The sequence below is a fragment of the Mus pahari genome, chromosome 11, assembly GCF_900095145.1.
Source record: "Mus pahari chromosome 11, PAHARI_EIJ_v1.1, whole genome shotgun sequence".
NCBI lineage: Eukaryota > Metazoa > Chordata > Mammalia > Rodentia > Muridae > Mus > Mus pahari.
In genome coordinates, this window is record NC_034600.1 from 37,242,094 (window position 1) to 37,256,822 (window position 14,729).

The window sequence follows — 14,729 nt, forward strand, 5'->3', positions numbered from 1 at the left end:
AACTTCAATGTACTTTGCCTGCTGTGACATCCTACCCCTTTGTTCTCTGTACTATATAACACTGGTGTTCACTTTATGAGAATACATCAAGATCTCTCTCTCTCTCTCTCTCTCTCTCTCTCTCTCTCTCTCTCTCTCTCTCTCTGTCTGCTTGTCATTCGCCAAATCCTCGCTCGCTGGCAACCAAGAGACCCGTTCACAAGCAGATAAGAGACCCCAGAGAAAGGGGATAGTCTGCAGCAGTTGGCGCCCGCTCCCCCTTTCTTTTGGTCTCAAATTCTTCTGCACCACAAAACATACAAAACATGTTAGCTTGCTGCTGCTGCTCCTGCTCCTCCTTTCCTTCTTCATCCTCTTTTTTTTTCTTTTTTTTGGTAAGGTTTACTTTTGCCTAGTAGTGATTGTGTATGCCTTTAATCCTAGCACCCAGGAGACAGAAGAAGGCAGATTTCTGAGTTTGAAGCCAGCCTGATTTACAGTTTATTCCAGGACATCCAAGGCTACATAGAGAAATCCTGTCTCAAGAAACAAAACAAGGCAAAAAAGAGAGAGAGACTCATTTTTATTTGTGAGTCTATGCCACATGACTTCAGTGCCTGTGGGGCCGAATTCCCCTGCAGCTGGGGTGACATACAGTTGTGAGCTGCCTAATCTGGGTGCTCAGAACTGAACTCAAGTCCTCTGGAAGAACAGCAAGTGCTCTTAACCACAGAGCCATCATTTCAGTTCTGTTACTTACATAGTAAATAGGGCATTTTCTCAGTTAGTGATCTGTGGGGGAGGACCCAGCCCACTGTGGGTGGAGCCATCCCTATTCTGGTGGTCTTGGGTTCTATAAAAAAGTAGGTTGAGCAAGCCATGGAAAGCAAGCCAGTAAGCAGCACCCCTCCATGGCCTCCACATCAGCTCCTGCCTCCAGGTTCCATCCTTGCTTGAGCTCAGGTCCTGACTTCCTCCAACATAGACTAAGGTCTGGAAAGCATAAGCTGAATAAACCCTTTCCTCCCCAACTTTCCTGGTGGTCATGGTGTTTCTTTGAAGCAATAAAACCCCGACTAAGATTTTCTTTTCTTTTCTTTCTTTTCTTTTCTTTTTTTTCTTTTCTTTTCTTTTTTCTTCCTTCATTTCTCCTTCTTTCTTTCCTTCCTTTCTTCCTTCCCTCCCTCCCTCCCTCCCTTCTTGACCAAAAACTACCTAAAGAACAGACTATGCTTACTTTAATTTGAGCAAATTATACTCATTCAGGTCTGAGAAAGCTGTAAAACTACACCTTGTTTTTCTGACTCAGGACTATGTATGCTCAATGTACCATTGAGTTATATATTACAAAAAACAAAACACCAAAAAATTGTTACTGAAAAGGATAAAGTTGAAATTATCTTCTGAAGCTCCAACTGAAAGTAAAATCTCATTTTGTTAACAAAGATTAAAGGCAAGCTGTCATACTTTAATTAGAATGCACAAGATGGGATTTCTAATAAGCAAAAACATATGGAGACTTTTAATCTAATAATAGTTATAGTCATAAAATACTATCAATAATCATTTAAAATAAGAACTGTCCTGTGAATATAATATAGCCACTCCTCCATTACACACCTGGGCAGAAATTACTGAGTATCTCCAGGCACTACAGTGCTAAATTACAATCTTTCTCAACAAAAAAACTCAAAAAAGCCAAACCCAACAGACAAATGTTGGTAAGAAACAGCAATCCTTTAAGTGTTCTCTGTTTAGTTTAAAAGGTACCGGAAGTAATAGTTCAGCGAATATATAAAAACTCTGCCCTAAGTCATCTGTTATTTTTCCAGGGAGAAAGGAATGACTTTAAACATACATTCAGTGTCCTTTAAATTTTCCCTACCCTAAATGAACTTTTTCCATATTTCAGTGTACCAAATTTAGATGCTTCAAATTTGACCAGGGGAACAGTATGAAGAAAACAGCCTTGAATTCTAGGCAGGAACCTGGAGGGCAGAAGGGAAGTAGAGACCATGGAGGAGCACTGCCTACTGGCTTTCTCCCCATGATCTCTCAGCTTGCTTTCTTACACAGCCCAGGGCCACCTGCTCAGGGGTGGCACCATACCCTGTAGTTTGGACCATCCTACAACAACAATCATTAATTAAGAAAATATCACAGAGACTTGCCTTCAGGGCAGTCGGATGAAGGCATTTTCTCAATTGTAGATCTCCCTTCCCAAGTGACCCTCACTTATGTCAAGGTCACAAAAAAACTAATCAGCACAAATTACATAAAACCGAACTGGAAATATTAAAAATGGACACTACAGATAACCATCCTTCTCTTTTTCATTTAGTTTTGCTGCAGTACTGGAGATGGAACTCAGAGCTGCAGGCATGCTAGCAAGCGCTTTGAAATGGTTTCTGAAGAAGATGACTTCAATCTTTAGGAAAGACACAGAGGAAAGCGTCTGGCACTGGCACTGGCACTGGCACTGGCACTGTCATGCAGCCCCGGAGCTGCTTTGTACCCATGCAGAAAACAGCCTGCAGATTAGGCCGGAGTGCTGAGGGATACAGTAGAGAGAACCTGGGTCTGTGGTACTGTTTACCAGGCCGCATTAGCTGATGCTGAAGCCACTCTCCTAGGAACATACTGCTGCCAGAGGTAGCCAATACCTATTGTTAAAGCTGGAAGTTCTGTTACAGTCCCTTAGATAAGTACCTTATAAAAACTCAAAAAAATTCCATTTCCTTCTCCTAGTAAACGTATTACCTTCTGCTTGAAAACAACAGCATGCAGCTCCTAAGGCTTCTTTCTGCATTGGCAGTTAGCTCACAGCTAAGTCTTTTATCCCTGTGCCTGCATGTTCCCCCTGTGAAGCTTCACTATTTAAATTCCTCTTTCTTATGCACTATCTCAAATCCTCTTATGATCTGAATATAAGTTTCTAAGTGAATGTAGTATATTAGCAATGCAGAGAACGAGCCAAGAAGGAACACAGAAAAGAGGCAAAAGAAATTCTAGAGGCAGGTTTGCTCAAACGGGCCAAAGGCAAGGACATGACACAGCAAGAAGAGATTCTGAGCCAACCCACAAGTCTGATAGCTGATGGCACACCCAGGGTTTGATGGGCAATCCATGAAAAGGGAGGAGAAGCTGTGCTAGAAAATCAGCATAGGGACTGGAGAAATGGCTCAGAGGTTAAGAGTACTGACGGCTCTTCCAAAGGTTCTGAGTTCAAATCCCAGCAACCATGTGGTGGCTCATAATCATCTGAAACAAGATCTGATGCTCTCTTCTGGAGTGTCTGAAGACAGCTACAGTGTACTTATTTATAATAATAAATAAATATTTAAAAAAAAAAAGAAAATCAACATAGAACATCATCCAACAACTTGATTCTGTTCAAACCTGGGTTTTTAACTTTCTAAAGCAGAAGGGCATGGCTGTGTAGGGGGAAAACTGGAGACCTCCAAGGAAGTCACTAAAGACAGAAGCTAGGAGAGCAGAGACTGGTGACTTTAAAATGGGTTTTGTTTTTCATTCTTTCCCTGCTGCTGTTTTATGGCTTCCAGGTCTCTTTCTTTCTGCAGGGCCATCTGCTGAGTTCTATGAATCAAGTATAGAAAGAATCATTACAAAAGCCTGTATTTTACTTGTTTCAAACAACACTACTTTGTTTATAGCTGTGTTTTGTCCTCTACAACTATAAAAAAAATTCATGAGTCTTTTCTAATCAAGTTTATTGCTTCCTAAAATGCTGGCTAAATTCTTTCTTTCATTTTACTTCCCACACTTTGGCAAGAGATTATCAATTTCTCTTCCCAGTATTATGTAAGAAGAGAAAGTGTGCTAAGCAGACTGTCCTCTAGTCTCATTAATAAGTTGCCCTGATTTGATGAAGAAACTCTAAATGAAAACTAACAAGCAGATGCAGACCTATCAGCTCTCAAGACTCTTCATCAAACTCTTCTAGAGTGATTTCCTTCCTGTACCATTCTCAAACAACACTGTTAGATTAATTATAGCTGACCATTAGGTATTCGCTTACCTTATATATGAACTTTTTAATAGATAAAATAAAAATATGGGATCATTAGAAGAATGCATAAGAACTCACTGCCATATTCTCAAACAAAATACATTTAAATTTTAAAAGGCCTAAACAAGTATGTCATGAGGGTATATTAAGATACAAAGATAAAAAGAGGCTAGAAATAACACAATTTAAAACTAACCTGCATATCATCCAATTATAAATTACCTGTTAGCCCTCCTTAGCTGCTCTGGCCATCTCCCTCCAAAGTCTATCTCAAATTCAGCTCAGTGTTTCTTTCCAAGATAATATTACCTATAACAGATATCTAAATGGTTTCTCTGCCTCTGGCTCACAGTTTCCACAAATCAAATGAATCTCATTATAAACCTGATCATATCGCATCTTTTCTACCCTTCCAGATTCTAAAGACAGCACCAAGGGCCTACACTGCCAGGTCAGCTGCTAGCATGGGATGCAGCCTGGCCCTCTCCTAGAATGACATCTGCATAGGCTCTGATTTGTTGTTGCTTTTCCTAAGTTAAAACCTTAGCTGACAGGGGTCTTGTCCTGAGGACACCACTTCTTTTATTCCATTTGAACAAAGACTTCCTCCCTCTGTCAACACCAGCCTTGACTCACACACTGAATTTCCTGGTGCTCTTTTTCTCCTCAAACTGTTGGTTTGTTTATTGCCCTGCTTGCTCTTCCTCATTGTATACTTGCATAAGACTGGATAGTAATAACCAGTGATAGTCAACTTAAATCAAATGCATTAGTGCAAAGTTTTTCAATTTAGCCTCATGCAGATTTTTACATGGGCAAAAAGCAATCAAATTATTTGCCAAATCACAAGAACTGTCTCCAGTTTAGTTTCTAATATTGATCCCCTTCTGAAAGAAACCTTTTGAGATGGGCCACCAGAGTCTACAATGCTCTTAGCACTATTGTCTTCCAAGATACTACCAGTGTGAGCCTGTTATGCTCCACTTACAGTACTCAACTGCTTTCCTGGTCCATATTTCCAAAGTCTTCCATGTTCCTTGAAAAAACCAGCATGGCCAGGCCTGTCACAGCAGTCACCTACCCCCCAACTCTGTCTTAGTTTTATTGCTGTGACAAAACACCAAGACAACATATAAAAGAAAATATTTAATTTAGGGCCCATGGTTATAACGGATTAGTGTGCATGATTATTGTGGCAGGAAGCATGGCAGCATGCAGGTAGGCATGGTGCCAGAGGACAGCTAAGAACGTACATCACAAGCATGAGGCAGAGTCAGACTGGGCCTGGGCTTCTGAAACTTCAAAGCCCACTCCCCAGTGGCACACCTCTTCCAACAAGACCACACCCCCCCCCATCCTTCCCAAACAGTTCTACCAACTAGGACAAGTATGCAAGCATATTAGCCTTGGGGGTTGGGGAGGGATTCTCATTCAAACTACCACATGTCACTTCTGTACTGGCTGGTCTTGTATGTCAACTTGACAGAAGCTGGAGTTAGCACAGAGAAAGGAGCCTCCCTTGAGGAAATGCCTCCATGAGATCCAGCTGTAAGGCATTTTCTCAATTAGTGATCAATGGGGTAGGGCTAGGGTCTCTTGTGGGTGGTGGCATCCCTGGGCTGGTAGTCCTGGGTTTTATAAGAAAGCAAGCTGAGCAAGCCAGGGGAAGCAAGCCAGTAAGTAACATCCCTCCATGGCCTCTGCATCAGCTCCTGCTTCCTGCCCTGCTTGAGTTCCAGTCCTGACTTCCTTTGGTGATGAACAGCAATGTGGAAGTGTAAGCTGAATAAACCCTTTCCTCCCAACTTGTTTCTTGGTCATGATGTTTGTGCAGGAATAGAAACCCTAACTAAGACACCTTCCATACTTAAAAAATACCAATGACCTCCACTGATTTAAAAACAAAAACAAAAACAAAACAAAACAAAACGAATCCAGGCCGGGCATGGTGGTGCACGCCTTTTATCCCAGCACTCGGGAGGCAGAGGCAGGCGGATTTCTGAGTTCAAGGCCAGACTGGTCTACAAAGTGAGTTCTAGGACAGCCAGGGCTATACAGAGAAACCCTGTCTCGAAAAACCAAAAAAATCATTCCAAAACTGCATTTCGCACTGGTTACTTAACAGTTGGCTTCAATCTACTACATACTCTCAGAAGTTATTCTCGCTAGAAATATATCTCAGTACTAAAGAATTTGCCTATTTTGTGTAAAGCCATGGGTTTGATCCCCAGTGCATGCACGCGTGTGCACACACACACACAACACACACACACCCTTGGTCTCGTCCTGATTGAAGTATTGTTCCACTGGTCTCAGTCTCCCCTTAAGGTAGACTGTTGCTTTTTTACACAACACATTGCCTGGCCTAAACAAGTGGGATAAGGAGCTCTATCAACAGAACTATTTTCATGGACAGCTATATGTCAACCTAACCCAGCTGCCAAGAGCCTGGGTATTAGTTAAGTATTATTTTAGGTGTGCAGTGGAGTTGCTTTTAGATGGTATCAGTTTCTGAATCATGAGCTGGACAAAGCAGAATATCCCCTTTATGTGTGTTGGGCCTTTGCCAATACAACAAACACCCAGAAAAATGCTGTGTCAGGGAATTCATGCTCTAGCTGCTTTCAAGTTAGGCCTTCAAAGATTTTGTTTTTCTGCCTTTAAACCTGGATGGACTAGAACTGAAACTACCAGCTCCCCTAAGTCTCCAACCTGCCACTATAAACCAGAAATACCTCAGCCTTTGTAACCAAATGAGTCAGTTTCGTAAAATAAATATTTTTACAGATGTTTACTGACTCTGTTTCTGGAGAGAACACTAATTTGTATATGACTTACACAGGTGAAGAAAACCGTTTTCTTCCTTTGCCCTAATTCATTCTCAAACAGTATAATAAAAATGTCAACAGAACCAAAAAGATTAGCTTCCTTTCAATGAACTGTTCAAATAAACATAAAGGAAGAGATGGAAAGTAAGTCAGCTACTAAAGTGAATATGTTATACTTTTTATTGGAACCTTTCTGGCAGTCTAATTGTGTCCTGTAACCCTGTGGACCATAAATTTTAGAACTATACAAGGCACAGACTACTGATTAGGAAGATTTACCACAGACCTCTTCACGCACACTAAGAAGCTAAAGTCACACAAGTGAGGTAACTTGTGTCTCCATTCTGTTCCTGTATGCCAAATACCACCTCTGGTAAAAACCTCTGCCCAGGAATTCCGGGGAAGGAAAACAGCAGAGGGTGACAGGTTCTCGCTCCCCAGGAACACCTGCCCTCGTGTCTAGGTTTACTTTGAGTTTGCATTCACTTTTATTTTATTTTACTGTTTCAATCGTACTGTGGGTTCCAGGGACTGCACAGCACGTACTCTCTGGCTACTGAGCCATCGCACCAGCTATCAGATTGCATTTCCATGACAGTCTCCCAATTGGTTTGTTTTCCTTCTTGTCTCCACATATATTACTTATTCTCTTCTTATATATATTACATATAAATAAACTATACAAGGACTGTCTGAACATATACTAAATATTGTACCATTACTTGCAAACCATGCCATACCATATAAAAATACTATTTACAGTCCTGTTATATTAAAGACTTACTATTAACAACTCCTGTTAACTTTAAATGCAAATTCCTTATATGTATGAGAGACTACTTATTTCTGTTTTGTAGTCACAAAAAGCTGAATATTTCTATTTCATAAGATTTTAAGATCTAAATAACATGTAGACATTTTTTTATGTTTACTTGCCACAGACTGGACCTCACTTTGGGTCCCCGATCTGTGGGGAACGGGTCTCTTGGTTGCAGGTGAGCTTCGAACTCAGAAATCTGCCTGCCTCTGCCCCCCCCCGAGAACTGGGATTAAAGGCGTGAGACACCATGCCCGGCATCTTTCTATATTCTTAACAACATAACTTTGTCTAACTCACCAAAAAAGGACATAATTTTAACTAGTACATTTTTAAACTAGTCAATGACTTGAAAGGTACTGTGGTGTCCAAAAAGTACGTTTTTAAGATGTTTTAATAGCAAATACAAAATAACTCCTAACATTTATCTCATAATTAGCGTGAAAGGGGAAAGCTATTTAAAATATCCTTAAAAAGAAATTTATGCTAGACTGTCTTTGGAATTTATTTACTTATTTATAATGTTTTAAATTTATTCTCTGGCAATTTTACACATGTATATAACACATTTTGTTCATATTTATGCCTATTCCCCTCTCCAACCCCTTCCCATTCCCCCTAGATCCTTCTTCCGCTCCTCTTTCCCATGTCTTTTAGATATTTTTTATTTTAATTTATTATGTGTATCACAGGCAATGGATCATAGGCAACTTCCCTGTGGCTCCACTCCTACAGAAAAATAACTTTCTTTGAGCACTTGGGAGGAGAAGGATTGAAAGATCAGAAGTTCAAGGTCATTTTTGACTATGCATGTTTGTGATCAGTTTGGGACACTTGAAACCTTGTCTAAAATTAAAAAAAACAAAAACAAAAACAAATTAAAATGTATAAAAAACAAAATTACACTCTTCATATTTTGAACTAAAAATAATCATGCTGCATCATTTAATTCCATAATTCTAAGTATGATTGATTAAATGATCCACCTACTCTTTGTAAGTTCTTGTCTCAGGGTCTTCTGTCATGACATCGTGAAGAGCCTCCACTGAGATATTGATAATTCCACAAAATTTATCTTGGATAACACTAGAATGAAAGAATAACAATACAGATTAACAAGAGTAGTTTAACACCATCTTTAAGAAATCCAAGCACTATCTCGAACATGTAAATGTAGTACTGAAACAGAACCAAAATCTTCAAGATATATTTAAGGGTAATATTGTTACAAATGCATGTAATGTCGGCAATTCTTCTTTTGTGATAGTGTTGGTCTTTAAATACAGGCTGTGCACCAGGGAGGATAACTGAGGCTGAGGAGAGGAGTCAGTGGTTAGGAGTGAATGAGTGGCTAGAGAGCACCATGAATCCCCAGAACCTACATAAAATGGCGGTGCAGTTGTCTATAGGTTTGTTACCCTGGCTTTGAAGGTGGAGACAGGAGGGTCCCTTGTCACATAGGAATAGTGCAGAGAGTGATGGAGAGAGAGATACATCCTACTGCATATATTTTCACATCCCCTCTCTCATACACACACACACACACACACACACACACACACACACACACACGCACGCACGCACGCACTCACGCACAAGCGTGCACATACGCATGTACATCAGACACATGCTGATTTTTACCATTTTTTCTAATAGTCTTGTGTTAATTTTACAACAATAGGGACACAAAGTGCTGGCAAAAATCTTTGCCTTTAAGATATTGTCAAGGGAAAAGAAAAAAAAGCGCTGTAGTGTGAAAAAAATATTGTTAAAACACTTGGCAAAAACTTGGACCCAGCATATAAAGAATTCAGAACAATCTGTCAGAATCAGCAGACAAACAACTTCATTTTGAAGTAGAAAAGGTTTGGAGGGGAAAAAATGTGAAGAGGCAGTTCACCAAGAAAAATATTCAGATTTCATGGGAGTACTTGAAAAGATGTTGCATATAATTGGGCATTACAGAGACACACGCTGAAATCCCAAATTTTATTTAAAAGTAAAATTAAGAAGATTGCCAATACTACAGGTCTGGAGAGGCTAAGCTGATAAAGGCTTGCTAGGCAAGAATAAAAAGCCATGTGATTCTCGGGAGCCATGAAAACACAACATGGCAGCACATGCCTGTTGGAAGGCAGGGTCAAGTTGCCCACACACCCCACAAGAAATTACAAGGCAATGGCTCCTAAGAACAAGACCCAAGGTTGTCTGTACTACATGTGGGTACATGTGTATGCAGGTGCACCTCCCCCACATACCCCACCAACATGGAAAAGATGACCGCCAATACTACATGATGGTAAAGAATCTTACATATTGTTAGCAAGAACTTAAAATGCTATATGCACATTGGAAAATATGGCACATTTTAATAAAGTTAAGCAATCCTACTTACAGGTATTTACCTAAAATCCAAAGGAGTGGTCTAAGGTCTGTACAAATATTTGTGACAGCTTTACTTTAATAGACCCAACCTGCAACAACCCATAAATGACCATCAACTAGTCAATGAATAAATCTGAACACACACTCAAGCCAATGGAATTTATCCAACAGAATATAGAACTTCCTAGGTGACATGATTGATTCTCCAAGACACCATGGTAAGAGCAACAAGCCAGATTCAAAGGACTACCTATTCTAGGACCGTGTCTACAAAATGTTCAAAAGGCGAGGCTACCTCAACGTTTTGAGTGATAACTACTATCACGAGCATGGCAAAGGTGTAAATTTGTCAAAACTGTACATACACCACAGCTTATATAACTGGTATTTCAAAAAGGTAAAAGCAGCCATCTACTATGACATAGTACCATCAAATTATACTAAAAAATTTCAAAGTAGCTGAAAATTTAGTGCCTCCAGGATATTATACTTTTATCCCTACAAGGGGTTTGACCCTGTTACCCAGACTTCATTAACATGCATAATTAACTTTTTAAAAGGTTCAGCAAATGCACTGGATATGGTGATGATTACCTTCATCCCAACAACAGGGAGGCAGAGGCAGGTGGATCTCTATGAGTTCACTGCCAGTGTGGTCTACATATTAAGTTTTGCAGCCAAAGCTGCAAAGTGAGACCCTGTCTTTTTAAAAAAAAAAAAAAAAAAAAAAAGGTTCAGCAAATAGCTCCAAGGTCAGCAGTCTGTCACCTCTTCTTATGTGCAGTCAAAAGCTTGTGTCAATACAATCGAATGCTGTAGTTTGAAGAACCAAATCACCAAACGGGCTAAGTCCCAACTGGTAGGAATCATTGTGATACATTCTTGTTTGAGTAGCACGTCTTATTTCACAATGCCACCGTGATTCCTTTATCTTAGAACTGAAGAATATTTTCTAAAAACATTCATCCTACATTCTATTATATACACTAGGGGGGGAAAGGTCAAGATTTTCATTAGAAATTAAGCAATAAATTAAGCGGTCTTTAGTTTCCTTGCCTATAAATGAAACCCAGACTTGGGTCTGAAGTGAGAAGGTAGAAAGACTATGGCCATTACCTTACCCGGAGAAGCAAATCACCAGAGAGGCATCAGAGATGCCAAGGCAAGTAGAAGCTGAATGTCTTCTTAATACAACCCTGACAGCAACCCCCTCTCCCTTTCCAGGGATCTTGCATGCATCGATTTCAAGATTTCTAGGGAGAATATATTAAACTGCCTTGTCTACTAACATCAGCCCTAAGGACCAACCACACTCCTAGGAAAACTGGAAAATTTGGCGTCAACATGCTTTCTCAAAATATTAATTATGAATTTTCCTAACAGTTACCTGTTAGCCTCAATGTGGCTGTGCTGCACTATGTGGCAAGAATTATTATTCTGCCATATCTACCCCTCAAGTGCCAGAGAGGAGGGAGGGAGTCAGACTCCACAGCCCGGGGTACAAAGGAACCAAAGCTGGCTTTGAACAGAAGAGCTTACTCTGGAGAGGAAGAACTGAAGATTAGAAAGGAAACATTCTCTAATCAGTAAAAAGGATAAGGTAGGCAGTATAACTATCTCCAAACCACTTGAAGGTTTAAGAAGCATTCTCAAAAAGAAGCACCTTATTTTTTTTTCATTAAGTAGTTCAGGGAGTGTTTCCAAATAATAGAGAAAACTACAAGTCAAAGTAGTGTGTCATTTCCTGGCATTCAGAATACTTTTTTTAAAGATAGTATCTATGTAGCTATCTTGAACCACTTATGTAGACCAGGTTGGCCTTGAACTCAGATACCAGCCTTTGCTTCACAAGTGCTGGGATTACATGGGTGTACTTCTACTCCAGGCTTCGGAACGGAATATATATTGAAATAAATAATCAAGAAGACATTACAAACTCTTCTAATGCTACTACTGTACAATATGTTCCTCCTAATGACCCAACTTGTAACATTTTATAATGAAGCTTTTAAAGAAGATTTCTTTGGGGCTAATGAGCTAGCTCAGCAGTTAGGCATGTGTTGCTCTTGCAGAAGAGTGGACTTCAGTGTCCAGCACCCACCTCAGACAGCTCATACCTGTCTACCCACCTGCATACCCAGGGGATCAGAAGCCCTTTTTTGCTCCTGTGCACACACCCACAAACACATAACACTTTCTCAACTCCTGGGCATAAAGTAAGAATCAATTTTTTTATACTATTTTCTAGAATTAGGGCTTTGAACTTCTTAAAACACTTTTCCATTTATTTATTTGGGTGGGGGGTAGCAGTCAGAGTTGACAACCCACAGGAGTCAGGTTTTCTGCTTCTACCACGTGGCGTTTCAGAGATGAAACTCAGATCGTCCAGCTTAGTGGTATCTTAACCTCCGGATCCATGCTGCTGGTTTCTAGATGCATGTCTTTAAATGTGACTAGACATTTAAAACAGAGATGATCAAAAGAAATCTATACACCAGAATGAAATGAGAAGGCTGTGAGGGAGAAGAGAGGGTAGGACTTCACTTAAAGATAACTGCATTTGCCCTTGTGTGCCTTTTGATGAAAACCATCCCACTATAACCAGGAGACGGGTTTTCCTTCTCAGGGTGTCATCTGTGACAGTCCTCCTGGATCACCCATTCCAAACTAATGCCAGAACTAGTTCTTAACCCCTCAACCTACCACTTAATGGGAGTGAGAATTCATCTTAACTACGAAGGACTAGGACTACAATCCCTGAAAAGAATCCCTAAGATCTATCTAGCAATGCATGGTAGCCCTGAAGAAACCAATATTCTGTGTTCTCCATTTCTTGAATTGCTCCTTTGCTTCACACTTCTGCCATGAAGACTTCTGGGACTTCTCACGGAGATAACAGAGTACTTTCCTGAATTCAATAAAAGCTCTTCACTCACTGGACATGTACCCATGTGGCATCTCTCATGCTATGCTCTTCTTTTGTCCTTTGATTTTTGAGAACTGCTCTGCTTAAGATGATATACAACTTAAATAAGAATCATGTGTTATGGTTATTTTCATCCCCATAGGATAATGTTATATGTGTGAAAACTCAATAAGTAATCAAGTTAATTCATGATCCCAAATGCTGCAGACTTTCCTTTATTTTCTTTCTGGAGTTTTCTTATTATTTATTTCCTCTTAAAATTATAGTCATAGGGCTGGCAAGGTGGCTCAGCAGGTTAACAGTGCCAAGCCTGACAACCAGGTCAATCCCGGAGACCATCATGGTAGAAGGGGAGAACGAGGCCCACAAGCTGTCCTCCAATGGTCACATGGGTGCTGTGGCACATGTGTGCGCACACACACAAATGTTTATAGAAACACTTAAACAAACAAATAAATATAATCGTTGTCATGAATAGCTGATATATAGATAAGAAATAGGCAACTGACTATACTGGTTATGCGCCAGAACACGGAGGATGAGTGAGTCATAAATCTATTTATGAAATTTTTTATTTTTAAAAAATACAAAGGAAATTTGATATGGATAAGTCTGGAGAGTTAAAGTGAAACTGAAGGGGTCATTCAGCGACCTCAGTCTGGAGAGTCAAAGTGAACTGACGGGGTCATTCAGCGACCTCAGTCTGGTCTCCCTTTTACAAACTCTGCCTTTCACCTTCTTTTCTCATATACTTGATTATACTTGATTCAGACGAAATCATGAAAACAACTGACAGAGCCACAAAAAGCACATGCTAGGACTTAGATCCACGCCCATGCTAGTACTTACATCCAGGGCCTCACACCTGCTAGGCAAGCACTCCACCTCTGACCTAAAGCCCCATCATTAACACAGGCCATTTAAAACACCTCAGCCCTCTGTATCTGCTGGACCCACATCTATGCAGTCCACCTGCCATGAGTCAACACACTTTGATGGAGAATTGCATCTGCACTGAATATGTACAGACTTCATTATTCTAGTCGCTAACAGTGGGGTATAACTTACTCAGGATTTTTAGATGTTTTAGATGTTTTTAAGTCATCTCCAGATTATGTAATGGTTAGAGGGGTGTGTCATTCCACCATTTTATAAATAGCTTGAGCATCTGAAATTTTATCCAAAGAATACCAAAAACAATCCCCTGTGGGTCCTAGGGGTATCTGTGTGGTAATGAACTCTATCGAGCACAAGGATTAGATACATGGAGGCACAAAACCCTGAAACCAGCAAATAAAAGGCTATTGGATCATATAAACTAATTGCACACCAGTTGCATTTATTCATTTCTTTCACTAAAATGCACATGAAGAAAACAACAAACAGAAACACACACACACACACACACACACACACACACACTCTTAGATAGGATCTTGCTATGGTAGCTCTGGCTATCTTGGAACTCACTATGGTGACTAGGCTGGCCTCAAAGTTATGGAGATCCACCTGCCTCTGCCTCCTGAGTGCTGGGATTAATGGTGTGAGCCCAGGCCCAGCTAGCATTCCATGATTAAAAGGCAACTCAGCTACTAATGATGAGAACACTGATGCCAACAACTGGTTAGAAACTACCTGTCAATAAAGCACAAGAAAGAAGTCTTAAAGTCACAAAACAAAATTGCACAAAAGAGAGAGAGAAAGGGGGGGAGAGAGGGGGGAGAGGGGGAGGGAGAGAGAGAAAGAGAGAGAGAGAGAGAGAGA

General features: G+C 40.3%; 1 protein-coding gene across 1 annotated transcript in view; it reads right to left on the bottom strand.

Annotated features, from left to right (window-relative positions):
* The window catches only part of Ipo11 (importin 11), a 136,842-nt gene that overhangs the window by 22,736 nt on the left and 99,377 nt on the right, over positions 1-14,729 (bottom strand). Inside the window, exon 29 of the mRNA XM_029544005.1 lies at positions 8,645-8,740. Within this exon, the coding sequence (XP_029399865.1) occupies positions 8,645-8,740 (96 nt within the window). The remainder of the gene's footprint in view (positions 1-8,644; positions 8,741-14,729) is intronic.